This window comes from Alligator mississippiensis, chromosome 3 (assembly GCF_030867095.1).
Source record: "Alligator mississippiensis isolate rAllMis1 chromosome 3, rAllMis1, whole genome shotgun sequence".
NCBI classification, from domain to species: domain Eukaryota; kingdom Metazoa; phylum Chordata; order Crocodylia; family Alligatoridae; genus Alligator; species Alligator mississippiensis.
The window spans coordinates 11,988,870-12,011,641 of NC_081826.1; the positions used below are offsets into that span (position 1 = coordinate 11,988,870).

At 41.1% G+C, this 22,772-nt stretch overlaps 1 protein-coding gene across 6 annotated transcripts in view; it reads right to left on the minus strand.

Annotated features, from left to right (window-relative positions):
* KHDRBS3 (KH RNA binding domain containing, signal transduction associated 3) overlaps window positions 1-22,772 on the minus strand; it is a 187,575-nt gene that overhangs the window by 108,901 nt on the left and 55,902 nt on the right. For 5 of the 6 annotated variants that reach the window (XR_001374058.3, XM_059723717.1, XM_059723715.1 and 2 more), the window contains exons 2-3: window positions 19,880-19,998; window positions 237-353 (exon numbers count right to left, since the gene is read on the minus strand). Coding sequence is in view for 5 of the 6 variants with exons in the window: in XM_059723715.1 (XP_059579698.1) it covers window positions 237-353; window positions 19,880-19,998 (236 nt within the window). In the remaining variant the exon portion in view is untranslated. The remainder of the gene's footprint in view (window positions 1-236; window positions 354-19,879; window positions 19,999-22,772) is intronic. The other variant, XM_059723714.1, reaches the window with a different exon arrangement.

Here is a 22,772-nt window from a genome sequence, read left to right on the forward strand (position 1 = left end):
TGTCTATACAACTGCATACACGGCATTAGACAGCAAGTGTTTGAAAGTTAATAACATTATACCAGTGGCCTAAAATTTATTCCATATCTTGAGACTGTCAAAGCTATAGGCTTAAGGGTTTTTGTTCTGTTTTCAACAATTTCCTCCTATACTCTCCTACCAATCATTTTACATGAAGGAAAAGTAGAAGGAAAACATGCTGCAGATCATTAACAATTTTCAGCTATTTGGTTTACCTTTGCTTTGTCCCTCATGGAACCTTTTCCCAATATAGACATTTTTGTCAAGGTTTCTTCCTGTAAACGTTTCAGTGAATTGCCACGTGGACCCAAAAGCTTTCCCACAAAGTTGAACTGTAAGGAAAGAACATATATGCAATAACTCTGCAGTGTAACAACTATTTTTATAAGCCATTTAAGACTTCTGCAAGGTATGAAAAATATTGCTGAAGCAACATTTTGTTGTAGCTGCAAACAAAAATATATATATTAGATCATAAATTTTATAGCCATTAAACAAGCGTGTGTGGATCAGTTGTTGTATAGCAAGAGAAGCCCCTGAAATGGTAGCATTATATAAACTAACAGTATTCAAAAGACATTTCAAATAATATGAAGACTGTTCATTCATGTTAGCCATAAACTGATATGAAGAAGAGAGACAAGAGGCAAGGTATTTGTACTAAAACTGCAATTCTACTTTCAGACAATTGAAAAAAACAAACCCACCAACAACAAACTTAAAAACACTAGACCAAATCTAGTAGCCACTGTATATGGGAGAATTTTGAAGAACAGTAAATTTACTCCCTAAACATTTTGCATGCAGCAAAATCCTGTTCTCTCTTACAATTCCCTCATGCCCCAAAATAAATCAAGCTTGTGCCTTTGGGATTACGGCTGATAAAAGCAATAAAAAGAACGAGCGGAGAAGGCTGGGAGCGTTGTGCATAACTTTTTGCCTGGTTTTAGTAAACTGGAAAAGAACAAAAATGGATAAAGTGAGAATACAGCAATGGACAAAGGAATATTTGACGGTCAAAATATGGACAGCAGGGAGATAGTAAGTTAATGTTGGTAAGAATAGCAATTACAGCACGTGATAGTGAAAAACTATGCTTCCTCCAGTCAAAAAGATCTGGCCAGCAAGAAACAACTGAATACTAATACAATTTGTAGTGGTATAATTAATGCAAGGAGATCAAGCAGCATAATGGCAATGCTTGAACTACTTAGCACAGGACATGAAAATTGGATATTACAGGGATAAGGAAAACAGCACAATAGAAATCATGAAGTATTGGTGGGCACATGGTGTTCAGGAAAAACTGAAATAAAAGTAAAGGTGGTAGGGCAGCTTTGTGACTTAATATGATGGACTAAAAAAGGAACCACAGATAAGTAAAGGATCTGTTTGGATTATAATCCAAACAGAAGAAAGGATCGTAACAAAGAGGCTTACTTGGTAGTATAAAGGGTGAGCTAGAACTCTAATGTTAAGAATTGTATCAGGATCAGTTTCATTATGGGAGAGAAATTGGTCTAGAACAGATTGGACAACAGATACCATTAATGATAGGAGCCAGTTAATCCTGGACATGACAGTCGTTACAATCTGAACCAACAAGAAGTGATCCTGCCAAGTTTGAACCAATTTGCAAAGACATTATGGAAGAGCAGGTTGCAAAAACTAAATCAGGGATTGAGTTTTTACAAGCATATCCAGCTTTACTTTCTGCATTCTTACAATTACAGCGGTAGATAAGTTTCTTAGTTTCCAAAGGACAAAAGTTGTGTTATGAAAATATATATGAAGTCAACTGGACTGCAGTTCAGGGACCTGAACGCAGAAAAGGCACAACATTTTTTTTAGACAGAAAAGTGAGATCTGGAATTTGATTTCACAAAAGTTGTAACATGAAACAGGAGAATGTTTTGGACTACCCAAATGAACAAGAACCTGAAGAACGACATTTCAAACTAAATGCAAACACAACAAGGACTGGGAAGAAGGGACTAGTCAGCAGATAAAATGAGTCCACAGTGGTTAGAAACTGTAGTGTTGAAGTAAGAATTACTAAAGCCATGGTGAGTTGGCTCAGAGTGCATAAGGTTCTCCTGCTGTAGAAACAGAGGATGCTGTGCACACACACACACACTCCAGAAAAAATTCCCTCGAGTTTGTTCTTCCAGTAGGAAAACAAAACACTTACCTAGAGCAGCATGCATTCATATGCTGAAGCCCTGAGAATGGAGAGCTTGCAGTGCTGGCACCGTGCAGCACTGGGGGGTGGGCGGGGTGGGGGGAGGGGCACAGTGGCCCTGTTTACACAACCTCAGCATGCTTTGCAGGCTCCCTTAGTCTGCCTGGTGAAAGATGACCACAGCAGGCAAGGCAACCCTGAGTGACAGAGCTAGACTGCCTCTGGTCAGCTTGTATTTCCCTGCAGCACAATGTGGAGATTGCAAAAGGGGTATGTTCTGCCTTCTGCTGTAGCAGCAGAATCCAGTGAGCAACACACTGTCTCCTGCGGTTTGGGGGTAGGGAAGGGATGCTTAAGGACCACATTCTCTTCTAAGAGAAGCCATAGCAGTTACAGGACATTTGTTCTCCCAGGAAAAAACAACTCTCCTGGGAATGATTTAACCTTGGCTGTTCTCAGGTTAGTTTTTCTCCTGAAGCAACCGTTTTTGCTCTGTAGAGAGAAGCAAGGATACCTGTAAACTTGTGTTTCTTCTGGGAGAACAGCAACTCTCCCAAAAGAAACTGAATATCTGTATATGGCCAGAGTCAGAAAATCCGCAGGTATGAGGTACAGCTTTTCTAGGTTTGGGCCAAAAACTAAATTAATATTTTGCCTTAGCTGTCAATAAGGATAATGATAGAGTTGCACATGGGAGAAAAGGAAGCATAGCAAATAAAAACTACCACCTGAAATTAGATCAAAACTCAACGTAGAGCAATACACTTGCTTAATACATACCCTCTGTAATATATACCTCAATCCTGAAAGAACAGATATATGAAGTTGCACGTTTGGCAACAAAGATTTTAAAACAATCTAATCAGGGGAGGCACTATGTGACTTGAGAATTGCAAATACCTGTATTTTTTATCTTGTATAAGAAGTTCTTATATTTAAGGGAAAAAAAAACCCAAGAGAATTCCAGTTATAAAGTAAGTATATTACTTAGATGTGGTTAGAGAAAGCCATTACCCTGAAATCAGGCAGAAAGCAGTGTAGAGGTGCACCTTATAGACTAAAAGAATCAGGCATGCATAAGCTTTCATGCACAAATGTCACTTCAGACAGTTATAATGTTTAGTATAGAGTTAATTCTAACAACACCGAATGTATTGGTTTAATTTGTTAAAGAAATCCAAACACATTAAGGGGTGGATTTAGACATGCAAGTCACCTCTGCTCTGCCTTGTACACCTCCAATGCAAGAACCAGAGAGTTATAATCACAGAACATTTTACTATTTGGCGTCCCAGGTAAAACATGTTTATAAAGCTGCATTTAATTCCTTATGGTCCATGCCACTTTAAAAAGTTACGCTTCTTTTGATGCCTTAGATCATGCAGATAAACTGCAGGGAGGCAAGTAGGAGGCCAATAAAAGTAACAGCATCTATGATAACATGTTAACCCACCATGTTTTAAATTCCTAATGACTGAACTGGCAAGACATGTCCAGGACACCACCCTGAAAGAAAACCATCTCCCCGATCCGTTTTCCTCATCCTATCATTATTTCACTAAATAAACCAAAAAATAATCATCCAAGCTTAACAGGCAAGTTGGCTTTCTAAAGCAAACTACTACCTAGGGACTAAAAAGTCTGTCCGAGATGGAAGCAGGATAAACCTTGGCTGTTCCCAGGTTTTTTCTCCTGAAGCAACCATTTTTCTCCTGATGCAAACAGTTGACCAAATGGGTAGTGATAACTTTTCAAAAGCCATGATGTTAACTCAGAATTGCAACAAGCCTTCCTCCTCACCCCAACCTTATGAAACCAGCTCTGCTCAGAAAAAAAAAAAAGTGCACAAGAGAACCCCTTAGGATGCAATTACAAATCAAAAGAAAAAACATTTTCCCCAAATCCAACTATCTATTTATCTTCAGCCACACCCTGATATATGAACCTTGCTTATTTCTGTTCTTCATAAATAAGATGGCCATATCAAGATAGCTGGGAAAGTATAAAAATGCATCAAGAAAATATAAATATAGTGATCTGAGGCACATCTGCATAAAGCGTACTATAACTGTGCAAGACAAATAGTAATGAATATAGCACTTTCAGAAGTCAATAAAGCCTTGTCAACATTTCACTTGCTTTATAAAAAGAAACATCATTGCTTGAAAATGGTAGTCTTATAGTTAACAACTTGCATAAAAATGTTCATTGCAGTTTAATGGAACATCAGGTCAATATTTCAAGCTATGCCTTGATTTAATGATTACAAGGCTACTTTTGTAGCTACAGGACAGTTCAAAATATATAGAAAGGTAAGCTATTAGGGGAAGCAATATAAATAAATCTTCAATGCATTCTAAATGAGGGATTATTCATTTACAGTAAACCATGCTGAAATCTATTTCAAAGTGTTGAGCACCTATTTTCTGACATAAATCAGGAGAGGACATTGGATACATCTTCCAAGTGCTAATTAGAAATGCTGGGTCGTAATTCCGCTCACTGATTTGAGAAGCAATGTAGATAACTAAATACTCTGGGGAAAAAACAACGTAATGCTGTTTTCAGTAATCTTTCCACACACTCTGTGTAGTGCATAAATGTGTTAGATCTGACATTACCTTAAAGCATAATTGTAGTTGCCAAATTTTACTATCCCTCAAAGACGGAGCTTTTCCAAATCCAAGTTGACCATTAGATTCTTGCAACTAGCTTCAGGAAGCTCTAAACCACCCCTAGGCAAAGGCCAAACAAAGCACTGTATGCTTGTCATGAAGTTGTAGCACACGTACTCCACTCTGCCAGCTCAAATATTCTGGGAGAAAGTAAACCAGCAGAAAAAGCTAAGAGTAAATGTTCACTATACTATTAAAATGCAAAATGCCTGAAGGTACAAACTGGCCATCATGTACAGGTTGCATAGGTGAAGTGTCCTAGTCCTAGTAAACACTTTGTCACAAAGAACTGAGTTGGGTATATCCTTATGTCAGATCAAGCAACTCGCTCCATCTGCGCTGAAGCCTTTAAATGTGTTTAGGCTTATTTCTCAAACCCGTCAATTCCGTTCGGAAAAATCTGATCGTTCTCATAGCCTGAAGATATAAACACCTGGGAATACCTCAGGGTCCTGAAAAAATTAATCTTAGTGCAAAGGTGTTAAACTTAATGCCCAAGGATCCTTTCCTCTGTATACCATGAGGCCCTTGTGTAGACAGATTAGCCCTGATAATATAAAAGAAAGCTAGAAGCATTCATATGCACCCCTTATACAAAACAGGATATAAATGGGAAGAAAAACTGCATTTCAATTGAGGACTTCATTTGTAAATGAATATCAGAAAAGCATTTAAGGAATTTCTCAAGGATGTAGTATAGAATATAAGATCATATTTTTAAAGACGTTAGTCATTTTTTAATTATTGCTTTTCTTACATGTTACAAGAAGTCTCAGAGGCCCAGATCGGAGTCAGGGACTCCTCAAGTAGAACTCTAAGCAAACCCTTGTAAGATGCAAGTCCTAACTCCAAAACTGTCTTTGGCTGTTCTGAATTAGTTATGTATTGGCCCCAGAGGCCTGGGACAAAGGGGAGCAAATATAACCAATACTAGTGGTTCTCAGTCTTTTTGTACTTGAGGCATCCTTCCATAAAACTTATGTGAATTGACTGGCACCCAATTTAAAAATAATAAATGTATATATACAGTGCTTACCCCCTTGCAGAAGGGCAGGGCAATGAGAATAGGGGAATGTTTAGGTGGGGACAAGTCCAACCCTTTATCTATCTACTTAGCTTATCTCCTTACACCTTCCAGTACCCTTCAAAGGATATGGTGACACCCCGGTTGAGAAGCACTGATGTAAACACCCATTCCCTGCAAGCACCTTCCTATGCACCCATTCAGCACATAATCCACACAGATGCTATTCTAGCCAAGACTGCTGAAAGCTGTAACACTCCCACCCCTTATCCCAAGAGTTTCAATACAAATTTGAGACTTCCAAGTCTTTTAGCAAAAGTAAATTTCCTAATACTCCCAACATTAATTAAACAAAAGACACCCCCTCCCGCAACACCATGAAGCAAATAAAACATCAGTTTGCTAGTCTTTCCAACACCCACCCCCTCATTTAAGACATTTGCAGCTGCAGGATAACATTTAGAAAAAAAGAGTAATCTTCAACAGCAAATGCCAGCAACATTTTTAGACTGCAGGCCAGGGTTTCGGTCAAAGGGGAAGAGATGGTTGGGCACTAGGATTCAGCCACTGCTTCTCCCTACAGCAGCATGGGGAGAACACCTGCTGCCAAAGCCCCCAGAGGCTGAACACACACATCACAGTTTCATAGTTTGTAGGGTCAGAAGGGACCTGAGTAGATCATCAAGTCCAACCCCCTGCCATGGCAGGAAAGAGTACTGGGATCAAACGACCCTAGCAAGGTGTTCGTCTAGCCTCCTTTTAAAGACCCCCGGGGTAGGAGCCAGCACCACTTCCCTTGGAAGTTGGTTCCAGGCCCTAGCCGCCCTGACTGAAGTAGCGCCTCCCGATGTCTAGTTTGAATCTCCCCTCTGCCAGCTTGTGACCGTTATTTCTAGTCACTCCTGGTAGTGCTCGGGGGAACAGGGACTCCCCCAATGCCTGCTGGTCCCCCCCGACTAGTTTGTAAACAGCCACTAGATCCCCCCTCAGCCTTCTCTTGTGGAGGCTGAACAGGTTCAGGTCCTGTAGCCTCTCCTCATAGGGCCTGCCCTGCTGCCCACGGATCATGCCGGTGGCCCTCCTCTGGACCCTCTCAATGCTGTCCACATCTCTCCTGAAGTGCAGTGTCCAGAACTGGACGCAGTACTCCAACTGCAGCCTAACCAGTGTCACAGAGGGGGAGGATCACCTCCTTGGACCTGCTTGAGATGTATCTCTGGACGCATGACAAGGTACGTTTGGCCTTCCTGACCACATCCCCACACTGTCGGCCCATGTTCATTTTGGCATCACTAAGGACTCCAAGATCCTTTTCTGCCTCTGCGCTGACGAGAAGGGAGTTCCCCAGCCTTAGGTCTGCTGCTGGTTCTTCCTCCCCAGGTGCAGCACCTTGCACTTGCCAGTGTTAGGTCAGATCAAATGATTCTGCAGACTAGATTGTAGATCCATTTTAAGAATAAACATTAATTTGAAAGAACAATTTTGAGTTGGAAAAAAAAGGTCAAATTTTCAAAATGTTAATTAGTAAAACAAAATCATAGCAAGTAAGGTACCAGCAGGGCTGGGCAAAATGCAGCCCACTGGCCAGATGCAGCCTGCCAGGCCATTGTATCTGGCCTACAGGGCCCCCCCAAAATATAGAAAAATAATATTCATCTGCCTTTGGCTGCCTATTATGCAGCCCTTGATGGCTTGTCAAAACTCAGTAAGCAGCCCTGCAATTGAAATAATTGCCCGCCCCTCACTACAGGGTATCCCCAACATTGAAACAACTCACTTCACAGCTCCCCCAAGTGAAATCAAGTAACAGAATAATTTAAAGATGGTTTTCCTTGCTATAATGTTCTACTGAACATAAATCTGAATCTGTTCCATATATAAGGGAAGGGCTTAAATGCAACACCCTTTCACATGGCATTAAATCTTCTGTATGGGTTTCAGCAAGAATAGAATTAATGTCAATGCTATTCCAAAGTTAGCATGCACATTATGGAGGGTGGATATAGATAGAAAATGCAATCCTTGTTTATCCCCAAGACAAGCCTGCTGAGGATGTTACATCCAGCTTAACACGCTTAGAAAATGTATTAATGCTTGACCCAAGTGGTCTATTGCAAAGCTCTTAAGCCAATTTCAAAGCTATGGACAGCTGCCTAGCATAATAGGTTTTCCTCTACTTTGGGATCCCTAAAAATGGAGTATGGTTGAGAGCTATTTATTTAGAGTTAAGAAACCATAAAAAACCCCAAATCATCACAAAACAAAAACCCCTCCTCTCAACTCAGGAGGTCTTGAGAAGGAATTCCTTTGCTTCTTCCAGGAAATAAGAAATGCCATCAGTCCCTCTATTTCGACCATCCTGGTTGTATTACACCATGTTGTTAACCTCTTTGCTGGGAAAGCAGGGTGAGCAACGTTTCCAGGTCTTAAAAACAGCCTACATGAAAACTCAGTCCTCTTCAGAAGCTAATTAAAACCAATTCCTGGTGTTATGCATGCCCCAATTCCTCATGCCAATAAATTACAGTTTAAAAAGCTTATTTTTCTCTCTGATGATATGAGACCAATGTAAAATGTGAAGCCAAACATAATATCATGGAAATGATTTATAGGAGTATTCAGATGCTCAAACCAAACCAACAGCATATAGATTAGTGTGACCTTTTGGCTTTATTTACAACAGTAGGCAAAACAACATACTGAAGTGTCAGTATTAAGTAGACATCATTAAAGATTTTCATTCAAATTAATTAACAGAACCTATGATCAAAATACAGGGTTTATTAAAAGTGTTTATATTTAGAAAAGCATAACATGCAAGTTACTTACATACTTGAAGATTTTATATATTTTAATATATTGGACCTTCTCAAAGTCTATTCAAAGTAATCCTTAAAATGCTCACCTGCTATAGAAGGGGAAAACCTGTCCTAAGTTACAATGCATCTTTTCAGAAAAAAGAGTATATTACTGATGAAGGCATTCACCTGGCACCCAATGCCACAAGACACTTGGCAAAACTAGGTTTCTGGTAAGACAGCTAAACTTTAAACTTACTCAAAGATCTGCAGTAGCAAAGTGTGTTTGGAATACATGAATCAACTTGTTTGCTTATCGGGATGACTTCCCTCACATAAGCCAGTGGTTGACACCTGGAAAGCTAGCCATCTCAAGTCAGCTCCCAACACAGCCAGGCACTTGATGGGGAGGGGAAAAAAAAAACCCCTAAGCACAAAACCTAGTAATGTGGACAAATAGGATCCATCATTGTTAGTAAATGTCCCCTACCAGGGATCACAGGTATTGTCTGTGCCTGATGTACAAAGAGGTGGAAAGAGATGCTAAAGGACAAGATCAAGAAGCCAGTCTGGGACGCATGTTAGTTAGGCCAGGGTCACTATTTTGAATTTAAAAGACAAAACTTGACATATCAGAGGTCCTCATACTATAGTAAGAAAAAAATTCAGGGCTGAAAGGGTCCTCAAAAAGGTCATCTGGTTCAATTCCTTGCTCAGAGCAGGTTATCCCTACTGATTTCTTTTCTAACTTGCCCTTAAATTTCTAATGACAAATTCCACAGCCTATTTTGATAATCTGTTCCAACATTTAACAGAATTCTCTCTGATCTCTAGCCTAATTTTCCCTTGTTAAAATACAAGTGCATTATTTCCTACCTTGTCCCGTGACCACAAAGAACAAATCAATCACCATCCTCTTTATACGTCTTATTTGTATTTGAAGACTTACAAACCATAAGGTTGCCAGGGGCTTAAAAGGACATCCAATTCAGCATCCCCTGGTTCTCACCATCACATATTCCCTGAGCAGCTTGCTCCATTGTCCTACCGTTCTTACGTTTAGAAATGTGACATTCCCACCTGCTTGTCCCTTTTAGTTTCCTCTTTTCCACACCAGATCAGCCAAATTCTTGCACCTTTTCCCTCATGTGCTAAGTTTAGACTTATGTCTGTTGAGGTCCTCTAGACTTTTCTAGTGGGTCCACATCCTTCTTGAAACAGTGCCTGAACCAGAGCACAGGACTCTAGGTGACGCTCCCTACTGCTGAACAGAGTAAAATAATCGCTTCCATGATTTGCACACAATACTCCTGTTAATATACCCCAGTACACTATTAGTTTGTTTTGGTTTTTTTGTAACTGTAACCTACATTTGTTTTACAATTCACTACAAAATCTCTTTCCCATCATACTTTAGTCCAATTCATCAGTCAATCACCATTTTGTATTTGTGTACTAGTCTAAAAATAAGGCCCCAAACCCCCTTCTCCAGGATTAAAAACATGGGCACAGAAACCCCTTCCTTTGAAATAAGGGCAATTCCGCAAGTTGTAAAAAGGAGTTCTAAGTATTGTTTCAAACATATCATCAAGACCCCTGACTAAAGACATGCACAGAAGACAGGAAGGGCATTCAACTGTATTGACAATTAACGACGTTAATCTTTAATAATGATAGCTCATCCTCCCAGAAATGGATGGAACGGTTGCTAAAAAGCAATGAGGGGAGTAAGACAAATACAGCTCCTCATTAGGTTTCCCCAAGCTATCAGCAACTGCATCAAGCTTGCTGTAGAGAGCACAAAACAGAATATACAACAGACGAGGAACTGTCAACCAGGTATGCATGTTGGCACCTGTTGGTGGTACTCACACATTCGGTGGATCACCATAACGTGGAGCAAAAGGACACTAACATGAAGGAGTTACAAGTTCTGGCTTCCTTTTCAGGGCGCTCTTCCACTTTAAAGATTATGCAGCCGAGCCCCAGAGAGTCTTAAAATGGAGAGAGCTTCCTTGGCTTGGGAGCAGAAAAGGCCAGGGTACTCGCAGGGAAGATTTTCTAGTTGCTCAGACTTCCTTGAGCATTTTCAGAGCTGGAGCCAGGAAGAACTTTTGCATCCCCAGATGTGTCAGACATCCAAAGCAGCCTTCAGAATAGTTCAGAAAAATCTTTAGCATTATATATTATGCCTGACTGGCACCAGATGCAAGGAAAAAAGATTTAAAGCCCCCAGGAGGGACTGGTTACATCTGTCCATTCCTTTAAAATATAGTTCATGTTGTTCTGGGGTCTGCCATATTCATTTTTTTTTTTTTTTTTTTTTTTTTTAACTCCCTCTACAAGACATGGTTTCTGATATTCAGCTTTCTCCCATGTCTTGCTGTGGCTCTGGATTACCAGAGCTGGGGACTGTTCATTAGGAGCTTGCTGGAGGACTTTAGTCTTCTAAATGTTAACCAACTTTCCTGTATGCCTCGGTAAAGACGCTGACAATGGTCTGAAGATCTGCTTCCAAGGGAGCACAGACTACAGCATCATCAGCACACTGGAGCTCAGTGGTTGCAGGAGCAGCTCTGCCCCTTAGGATGGATGACAGCAAGAAAGGGATGTTTTCCCTGAAAGACCCATGCCCTTTCTTGCTTTAAAAAAAAGTTGCAAGAGTAGCAGATGATTTCCTACCTTAGAAAAAAGATGAAAGAAGCCCATGCCCACTCTCTGTCCAGGAAAGATAAAGAAAAGGGGGCAAGCATAGCGCTGTGTGGACTATGACAGCGAGTAATAACAGTGGACACTTTTGAAGATACCGGTACCAAGAGGTCACATTTACCAGTGCCAGTGGTACTGGCAGTCTGTTCCACAGTCTGTACCGCAGCACAAGAAGGTCCTTCCTGAGGCCATTAGGTACCTTCAGCTGAACCCAAGACAAGCCAAACATATGGCTATTTACTGACCCCACCGCACCCCACCCCCAGAGGGCACCTCTCAAGGTATTCATTCAGACCCTTAAACCCAGATGGCCCATTCAACCTGGTGAGAGAGTACAGTGACGACTGGCATAAGCCATTGTCAACCATGATGATGACTGCATGATAATATAACAATTACAAGATTTCCCACTGTAGAGAAAAGCAGTGTTGTAAAGAAGGACAGTTTAGACATGAAATGACAGAAAGAGGAAAACCAAGCACAGGTGGGAAGCAAAACATGGACATGAAGTTCTAGTCCCCGAGAGAGGGGCCAGCTTGTCAATTCTGTTGCTTTCAAACCAAATGACCTTGAGGCAGCTGCAACTTCCCCTCAAATAATCCTCAGCGCTCGATACCCAGAGCAGTCCAGACGGCGCCACACGGCAAGTCAGGTATCTGTCAGTCTCGTACCTAATGGCCTTGGAAGGCCGCAGAGGCCAGCCAGACCTTAAGCACAGGCAGCCAAATGACCAGTGCTTAATATCTACAGTATGCCAGCAACACAGCATTGTAACTCAGGACAAGAAGCACACTACACGAGGTCAAAAGCACACTACACAGCGTCCATCTCCACTGGACAGTCCCAAACCCAGCTAGGGATTGCCAGCCTAATACCATGTAGCCAGTGGTTGCTACTTGCCCATGACAGAAGTGGAGCCTAGGCATGGTCACATAGGGGGTTAAAACCTACTGCTCACGCTCTGAGTGAATGATGCAAGCCAGACTACCCACTAGCCACCTTAATACCACATGGCAACAGTTACAGACAGCAACGAAGACTAGCTGGCAGGAAAGTTTGTTATGAATACCACCCTGCTCTAGTAAGGTGAACAGAGGACTGGGGGACTGCAACCCCAGCCAGCTGCACTGAGCCTTGCTTTGGAGGCCACTCCTTGCATCAGGCTGTAGTAGGAAGCATGGGTAGGTAACTGGGCTCAAACCTTGTAGGACCAGTAACCAGTTCTCTCCAGAGCCATTTCTGGAAGGAAGTCTTAGTTACGCTACCTTCCAGTCACTCTCAGCCAGTCTCCATAGCTGAAGGGCTGTCACGTCCACTATGCCTTTAATACTCTTGGATAGCGAAGGGCATCTACCAGAAACATCCAAGTGCTTCCTCTAGAAGATGCTACTGCAAAAGAACCCAAAGAATCTGACACATGCACAAGTAGGATCCATAGGGGCAATTACACAATGAAGAAAAATTATGGAAGACCATCTTAAAAAGAGAAGACTGTGCTCATTTGGAGAAATTCTGCAAGCCAGCAAAAGGCTGAAAATTCTTGTTTAAAACAAGTCCTGATGCTCCAACAAACAGTCAAGAAGCAAATAAAAAAAAAAAAAAAACAAAAACACAACCACCCAGCAATGCTACAAAATCCACCTGGTCTCATACCATGGCCAGTGGAGGAAAAGGGAGGACAGATGCTGTGCTTCAGCAGACTGTTTATGAATGCCCATCTTTAGGGGTGGTAGTCCCCTGAAGGTCCAGAGTAAGGAACCCAAACTATTAGAGAAGGAACAATTGAAAACTTAACATTTCTTCAACATTTCCCATTGGCTACTTTAGGCAGCTCCAAGTGTGCTGGTTTTTGTTGAAACTTCAGAATGGGGTCTAACTCGCATGCACTACACAAGGAACCTAGGCACCTCACTTACAGGAAGGTACCAGACACCTAAAAGTACTCCTTACATTATACTGAGGGTCGTAGAGCATTCCCTGCCCCTTTCCATCTGATGGCAAGTGACACTCCGATGAAATAAAAAGAAGTAGGACTGTTGAAGAAAAACCAAACACCTTAACAACATGCACTAGGAAACTAAATTTCTCTCTAGAGATTCTATTCTTCCTTGGACATTTTCTTATTCTGCAGATGAAGACTGAACTGTTACATCTCCTGATGAAGTCAAAAAGATCAACCTCACAAGACTCCGGTGAAACATTTAAAGCATTCCAGCAGGGAAAAATGGTTCATTACAACTTAATCTTGACTCGCTCTCTTTCTCTCTCTCTTGCTAAAAAAAAAAAAGAGAGAGAGAGAGAGAGAGAGAGAGAGAGAGAGAAAAAGTTTCAGGGGGAGGTATGGGATATGCTGACATTTAGAAAAAGTTCACTTTTTCTCTTCATCTTCTATAAAATCCAGAAGTGTAGCTGTAAAGAATTCCCAAGAGGGTCATCTTGAAGAAAAATAGCACCGGTGGAGAGAAGAGAGACCCAATACAGGAAATCCATGGACAGCAGGGAAGAGGAAGCATGGCTCTTCAAAGTAAAAGGAAGGACACTTTAGAATCAGAGAAAATTAGGACTGGAAGGAAGCTCAGGAGGTCATCTAATCCAAGCCCCAGGATGTATTTGATTTAAATCAACTTAATCATGATTTAAGTCACTGGTCAGGAAGCCTTGATTTCATCCCTGTTTCCTACAAAAAGTGTATTCTTGTTGTTTCATAGCCTCTATTCATTTAACTTGTTGAAAATTTGCACTTTTAGAGAAAGATAAAGTCTTGGACTCCGTGTACACAAACTCGCAGAGACACAAGAGCTGGTGGGTAGGTAATCAGGTCTGTTATTCCTCATCTCCATATACTGCTGTTAACAAGGATGCTATCTCTGGAGACACAAATCCAGTTTGAGAAATGGAACAAAGCATCACCAAGATGCTTAATGGGATCCTCTAGACTGAGCACCGAGTCCCATTGGGTAGAGTGGTTTTCTTTAATCTTCACTAACCTATAAAAGGAGACTCTGGGAACCCTCAGAAGACTGGGCCCCTAATATAGTCCATGGCCTGTTGTGATCTATTTATAAAAAAACTTTTCTAAAAAGGTTACATGGATATAGTCTCAAATAGAATACAATTAGAAGTTATAATCCCTATTCCATGATGATATCTTTGAGCTTCAATACATCTTAAAATTAAAACCATCTTTGTATAGGTTTATTTAAAAAAAAAACCTTTAAAAAAATAAGACATCCAATTAAAATTTTAGAAAATTGGATTTAAATAAAAAAATCCTTTTTTTTTTTAAATTAAAAAAATAAAACATTTTTATCCACCCTGCCAACCCCCTGCTAGATCATCTCAGCCAAGGTTGTGTCTAACCAGGTCTTAAAAACCTCCAAAGATGGAGAGTCCATGATCTCTCAGTAGTCTGTTCCAGAACTTGACTACCCTCATAGTGAGAGTTTTTCCTAATATTTAACCTAAATTTCCCCAGCTGCAACTTGAGCCCATTGCTCCTTGTTCTGTCATCTGCCACCACTGAGAACAGTCTACCTCCATCCTCTTTGCAACCCCCTTTCAGCTAGCTGAAGGCTGCTATTAAATTGCCCTCCCCACCTCTCCTTGGGGGCTTCTCTTCTCCAGACTAAATAAGCCCAGTTCCCTCAGCTCCTGCTCAGAAGTCATGTGCCCTAGCCCTCGAAACATTTTTGTTGCCCTCAGTTTGACTCTCCAATGGGTCCACATCCTTTCTGTAGTGGGGTCAGTACTGTACTGGACACAGTACTCCAGATGTGGCCTCACTGGTGCCAAATAGAGGGAATAACCGCTTCCTTCAATTTGATGGCAATGCTCCTACTAATGCAGCCTGGTATGCTGTCTCTCTTCACAACAAGGGCACACGGTTGGATCATTCAAGTTTATTGTCCACTGTGACTCCTAGGTCCTTTTCTGCAAAGCTGCTGCCCAGCCAGTCAGCCCCGAGCCTGTACCAGCACACAGGACTGCTCCATCCTAAGTGCAGGACTTTGCACTTGTACTTGTTGAACCTCATAAGACTTATTTTCACCCCATTTTCCCCATCTGCCTAAGTCACACATTCCTAGCCCTACCCTCCAGCATATCTACTACTCCCTCCAGCTTGCTGTCATCCGCAAACTTGCTGAGGGTGCACTCCATCCCATTTCAGAAGTCGCTGATGAAGATATTGAAAAAAACTGGCCCCAGGACCAAGCCCTGAAGTGCTTCACTTGATACCAGCTGCCAACTAGACATCAAGCCATTGATTACTGATCCAGCAAGTGTTCTATCCACCTTACAGTCTATTCATTCAACCCATGCTTCCTTAGTTTGCTTCCAAGAACATTGTGGGAGATCATATTCAAAAGCTTTGCTAAAGTCAAGGGGTATCACAACCAGTGCTCTTCCTGCATCCACACAGCCAGTCATCTCATCATAGAAGGCAATCAGGTTTGGTTAGGCATGACCTGTCCTTGGTGAATTCATGATGACTATTCCTAACCACCTTCTTCTCCAAGTGTTTAGAGATGCATTCCTTGAGGACCTGGCTCCATGACTTTTCCAGGGACTGAGGTCAGGCTGACCCATCTGTAGGTCTCCAGATCCTCTCTTTCCTTTCTTAATGAGCACTATGTAGTTGCCTTTAAAACCATCCAGGACCTCTTCTAACTGTCACAAGTCTTCAAAGATAGCAGCCAGCAGCTCTGCAATCACAGCAGCAATCTCCCTCAGCATCCCCAAGTACATAATGTCTGGCCGCACAAACTTGTACATATCCAGCTTTTCTAAGTAGTCCCTAATACGTTCTTTCACCACCATTGGCTGTTCCCTGCTCCCCAAACTGTGCTGCCAGGTGCAGCAGTCTGGGAGCTGACCTTGCCTGTGAAGACTGGAGGTGAAAAAGGCACCGAGCACTTCAGCATTTTCCTCAGTCCGTCACTACGTTGCCTCTCCCATTGAGAAAGGGACCCACGCTTTCCCCGATTTTCCCTAGGTTGCTACAAGTACATTAGCAACAGTTCTTATTAGTCTTCACATCCCTTGCTAGTTGCATCTCCAGCTGTGCTTTGGCCTACCCAATCTCCCTGCATGCCCAAGGAATCCTCTTATGTGCCTCACTAGTCATTTGTCCAAGTTTCCACTTCTTATAAGCTACCTTTCTGTGAGTTTTAGCTGAAGGGTTTCCCTGCCAAGCCAAGCTGGATTTCTGCCATACTTGCTAATCCTCCCACACATCAGGACAGGTTCATTCCTGCACTCTCATTAAGATGTCCTTAAAACACAGCCAGCTCTCCTGGACTCCTTCCCCCCTTCAGACTGGTCTCCCAGGGGATCCTGCCCACTAGTTTCCCAAGCAAGTTGAAGTCTGCTTTTCTGAAGACCAAGGTCCTTACTCTATTGCTCTACATCCTTCCTTTCCTCAGGATCCTGAACTTGATCATCTCACTGCTGCCCAAGTCGCCATCTACTAGTACATCCCCCCAACCAATTCCTCCCCGTCTGTGAGCAGCAGGTTAAGAAGAGCACGGCCTCTAGGTTAGCTGCTCCAACACTTGCACCATGAAGTTGCCCCCAGCACTCTCCAAAAAACTTCCTGGATTGCTTGTGCACTGCTGTATTGCCCTCCCAGCAGATGTCAGGGTGACTGAAGTAGCCCAGGAGAAGCAGGGCCTATGAACAGGTAACTTCTACTGTTTGAAGACAACCTCATCCACCTCATCCTCCTGGTCTGGTGGTCTACAGCAGACACACACCATGACATCACCCTTGGTGCTCTCCCCTCTGACCTTAAACCAGAGACTTACAAAACTGGAGCTATAGGCCTGCTGAATCTATGTAAAGTTCTTTATCGATTGCTCAAAGAACAACAAAGCGCAATTCTTCTTCTCCCTTTCCTGAACAGTTTGTACCCATCCATGGCAGTACTCCAGCCATGCAAGCTCCCACCGAGTCTGTTATTTCAAGTATGTCATAGCTCCATTACTGTGGAAGAGCTTCCAGTTCTTCCTGCTCGTCTTCCAGGTCCATGGCATTTTCGTATAGACATCTAAGGTAACCAGCCAATTGCCCTACTTTGTCAGGAAGAATGAGAAGGCCTCCGTTGCTGCTCCTTCCTGCTTATGCTTCCTCCAGGTCACCCACTTCCCCCACCTACCTTTGGTCTCCAGCACCCAGCAAACCTAATTTAAAGCCCTCCTCACCAGGTTAGTGAGCCTGTTTGCAAAGATGCTCTTCCCTCTCTTTGTTAGTTGGATCTCATCTCTTCCTAGCAATCCTTCTTACAACTTCCAGTGGTCACAGAAACCAAAGCCTTACTTAGAAATACTACCTTCTTGACTTTAGAAATGGTCTCAGTTGAAACAAGCATTTTCCACTATGAATGGAGGGAAGAGAGGCAGGGATTTGTATTTTTATACAATTTAATAGTCTGTCAAACAATATAGAATATGGCTCATTTCCAGGTTGCTATATTGTTGGATGAATTATATGCAAATATTTAAACAGATATTTCTTCTGTTTTGCCATTAAGAAATCAGAGGCCACAAGTGTTCTATAAGCAGACAGAAATCTCCCATAAAACACTGCATAATTTATAAGAAGTCTAAGGTACATGTTTAAAGTGCTAGTGGAAGGACTAATAAATGAAACCAGGATCTAAACACCTTCCAATATTACGCTGACTGCTGCTTTAAAAAGGATTGAGTAAGGGGCAGAAATAACTTAAGATAATTTGACCAATACACCCTTAAAAATGGTGTTTTTGCCTGCAACAGGTTCAAAGTGCATCATCAGAATCAATATGCTGAAGTATAGCACACTTTGCTACTCTGGAGGGGCAGCAGCTGCCAGTTTTCACTTGCTCAATCTGCTAAAACACCTGCGTGAAAACATGAAAAGCTTTGCAATATTGGACTGCCAGCACTATAACCTTTCATACAGAGCTGACAAACTTCAAGTCTCATTTGTCATCAGAATTATCCCCATCCTAGTCCCAAACTGTTTAAATCATCAGCCAACTCCCCCTCCCCACCCAAAAAGTGCTCCTTTGAACAAAGCTATTCAAAGTTGCAACTGATAAAATGCTAATTTTTGTATGTGTTTTTTTCTGCATTCATAATAGTGATGATAATCAATGAGCAGAATCCATATGAAATGTAAAATCAGCAAAAACCTTCCATGTCATAAATAATATCTATACATGAACAGAAAAAGAACACTTCAAGACTGATAATGAAGCATGTTATGCTTCATAAAATAGGTAAGCAAGATTTCAGAAAGGAAAGGGTCACTTTGCTTTTATCAGCAGACCTGAAGCCTTGTATTTTTAGAGATATTTGAAATCAATGAGAATTAAATATCTGAAATAACTTTAGGTAACCTGAGATATATTGGGCGCATCTACACATGCCTATTAAATGCACTGCAATAAACTCTGGGGCTTACTGCACTAGAGTTTATTGCTCTCAGGCTCACATTTGCACAGGCAAATGGGATTGCAGCATGTTGAGCCAGGTCAGAACAGCCCTGGCTGGCAGGAGGCTGTGAGGATCTGCCTGCCAGCCCAGGGCTGCTTCCCCAGCATGCTGCAGAGGGGCTGGCTAGGGCACAAGGGTGATTCCGTGCAGGGCTAGCCCACAAGCAACCCCTACAACACTGAAGCACCCTCACCGCCCAGCCAGCCCCTCCACTGTTTAACATGCGGGCTGCTGTGGAGTTTTTTGTTTTGGTTTGTTTGTTTTTTTTTTTAAAAACAGATTCAATTAGTTTACTCCAGCCTAACAGAAGCGCACATGTAGATGTCAAGACATTTACTGCACAGTTAGTCTACTGTGCAGTAGACATCCCATGTACACGCTCCCACCTATGGAGTTTCAGTAGTTTAAAAATTTATATTTAGACTTCGAGACAAATGGTCATCGGGATGCCGTCTATAATTGATTATTTAAATAAATGTATCCCTTTATTAGCTATCTACACAGCAATATCTGTCTAGATGAGGGAAGAGGAAGGTCAAATTCTCAAGTTTTTTCATGTAATCATTGTCTGATGCTGAGCAAGAATTTATGCACCAAGTTTTCCCAACTGAAAACAGGAATACTTTTCTTTACCTGCCTTTATAAATTGCTTTGAGATCAACTACTGACAAAGAACTAAGATGACAGTCTTACAGCTTACACAGTCTTTGAGATTTTAAATATGGTTTAAAGATACCAAAACCATTTTTCTGCTGCCTGAAGGTGAGGGGCTACAGGGATTTTTTTTTTCTTCTTTAGTACAGGTAGGTAAAAAGACAATTTTATAAAGTTCAAGTTACATTTCCTACCACCTTTGGCATATTTATTTGCTGTATAAGAATGTATGCAGAACAGACTATAAACTAGCATGAGCAAAAGCATAATAATAATAAAACCTTATTATACATAAGTTAACTGGATATATATTGCTAACCTTAATTTGTAATTGAGCTTACCTTGGGGAACTGTTTTACGGGAATTAACACTTTCTGTCCCAGCTTCATATTTTTATTAATCACTACATCAATATATTTTTCTTCTTCCTTTCCTTCCCCTTTTTGGAATTTCTCAATTTCTGTGGAGAAAATATATTAAAAATTATTACTTTGGAACATAATACCGAGTGCTTAAAATACCTGAGCAACTTAGTTTAACAGAAAAAACCAAACAAACGTTTTTTCCACTATTAACATATTACATTTTACTTATGTATAAAGTATACCCCTGACTTTAATACATTGTCTGGGAGTATTGGATTCTTTATTCAAGAGAAACGCATGAAAATTAAAGGATTCATAACACTATTTCCACTTCACAGTTTATAAAACTGCTTATAATTATTTTGTTTGAATACATGAGATCACCCCTTTAAAAGAGGGGGAAGGGATGACAATATTAGGGCCCAAAGCTTATTTTTATTTTCTCCCTACATTTGTGTTGTAAACCAGAGTGAACTAAGGGAATATACACACACACACACACACACAACACTAATGCTGATCCCCCACTGTACAGATTTAAATAAATGCCACACGCATTGCTGTTAATCTCCAGAGGAACACACGCTCCTTCAAGTGTTTAAAAGTAAACCAATGAAGTAACAAATCAAGTCCAAAAGTTGAACTGGATGTTTTCTAGGGCTGTAATTATCTTTGATACAAGAGCTGGAAGTCCTTACTTGCTCTTCATACTGCTTAGCGTCCCGAGGATAATTTTAACAAACTAATTGTTTTGATTTCCCACCCCCGATATATAGTTTTCTGCAATATACTAATGAAGCAATGCACCCAACTAATGCTATATATTTGGAAGAAGCTGTGTAATTATGGAGGTTTGTAAATATCTTTGCATAGTTCAAGACCATGATTTTTCAATATTGGGAGCACATGAAATTCTACCCCCAGGCTGCAGTCAGGCAGCCACGACGTGTTCCACAAGGTTCTGCCAAGGATATTGAACGTTCGTCCAAACAAGCTCACTTAACAGGGGCATAGATACACACCAACTGCATAAATAGTTTGCGCAATTCATGTGCCAATACACAGAAATGAATACATTAATGTAAATCTCTCAGGATCCTATGACTAAAACTAAATCACAAGCTAGGGCAAGTGTTTGTTCGTATTTCTAAAAAGTGCGTTATCTAAGTAGCTTGCCAGGGAGGGAGGAAAGAGAAAAGGCAAGACCTCCAGCAGGCCTCGCACGGCCAATGGAGCTGGACAGGGGTAGGACACAGCCGACCTGTGGGATTCAGGTTACTCCAAGTCACCCCAGCACGGGGCCACACTCAAAAGGCACCATTTGGATTGCCCGGGGGGGGAGGGGGGGGGGGGGGGGACAAGGATGAGAAAAGGAGAGGATCAGTGGAATTTGGCAACAGCCTCCCTGGAAGAGAATGTATGGACTCCAGAGACACCTTAAGGGATGGGGTAGGGGATTTCCTTGGGTTAAAGGCAGGAGAGTAGGAATAGGTGAGGTAGGACAGAGGTATGGGCTTGGGAGGAACACAGAGGGGACAGGACTGGCCTGGGGCGAGATGCAGGGAGCAGTAGAAAGCATGGAAGAAGCAAGCAAGCGTGCCTTCCCACACCCCATTTGATTATTAGCCATTTCTCTACTTAGTGGCCTGTATGCTATAGGCACTGAAGTCAGAAAAAAAGTCACTTTGAAATTAAATTTTCAGATTTAAAATCAGATATGCGCGTGTAAAACAGGAAGTTCAGCAATTGTAATGTTAAGCTCAGTGGTCCAATTGAAAAGTACTGGAATTTTTTACTTTATAGCTTTTGATCTCCAGAATCTGACATTGATGGTAATTACTTAAGAGTACTGCAAAACCAGCTATAATGTCCGTACTTCTATTAAGGTGAACTTCATTATGTCATTCACTTTATACTTCCCCCGGGCAATAAGGCTGAATTATATGTTGTGAAAGGTTTCCCTAATCAATTGAAAAATTGTACTATGTTGTAATAAGGAAAAATTAAAGAAACATATGACTTTGATGCAACAATCTATTAGTAGTAGGTGTTTGAGCTCACTCACAAAGTTTAATTTTTAACTTTTAAAAAGAGACACTGATTTTTCAACAATGGTTCCACTGGTATAACTTTTATGAAAGGGATTGTAACACAATATAGTAATTAAGTATTCCCTATCTATTTTTTATACATTTATTTACTGCTGGCAATAAAAACAAAATTAATACTGATGGAAATCAATTTAAAAAAAATGTCAAAATGGAGGATTAAAGGCAAGAGGAACACAAAACTATACTAGTAATTGTTCAAAGGTATTGAATACCACTGATATCCAGTCTACCGTTCCCATTTTACATTAGTGACAGAATCAGCAGTCTTGTAGCTTTGGGATTTTTTTGCACAAGTAGAAAATTTAGAGTTCTTATCAGAAATCAGTCAACATATCAAAATATGTATTTATACATTTAAAATTACAGAAGGGGGGGGGGGGGGAAATCTCCTGCCTAGATCTCTCTTCTTTTGACACCGAGTTTGAAATTTTAGCTTATCTGTAATCAAACAGGTTGTTCTTCATGCTAAAAAGGTGTCTAAGTTGATGATAAACAGATAAATAAAAGCTGAAATTTGTTTTCTTCTGCTATGTAAAAGCTGAAGTTATGCACTGGTATATATAACTGAATAGATGACATGAGACTTATTATTCCTTCCCTTAGGGAAAAGCAAACTTAATTAGTTCAAAACCAAAAATCCCCAAACAAGCACCAAGGATTTGTATTAAATTTAAAAAAGCAGACTTGAAAAATGTAAGCAATACAGTTGTCTTTGCTCCTTGCCATAAGTGTTCATTAAAAGTTACGCCATGCAGTTT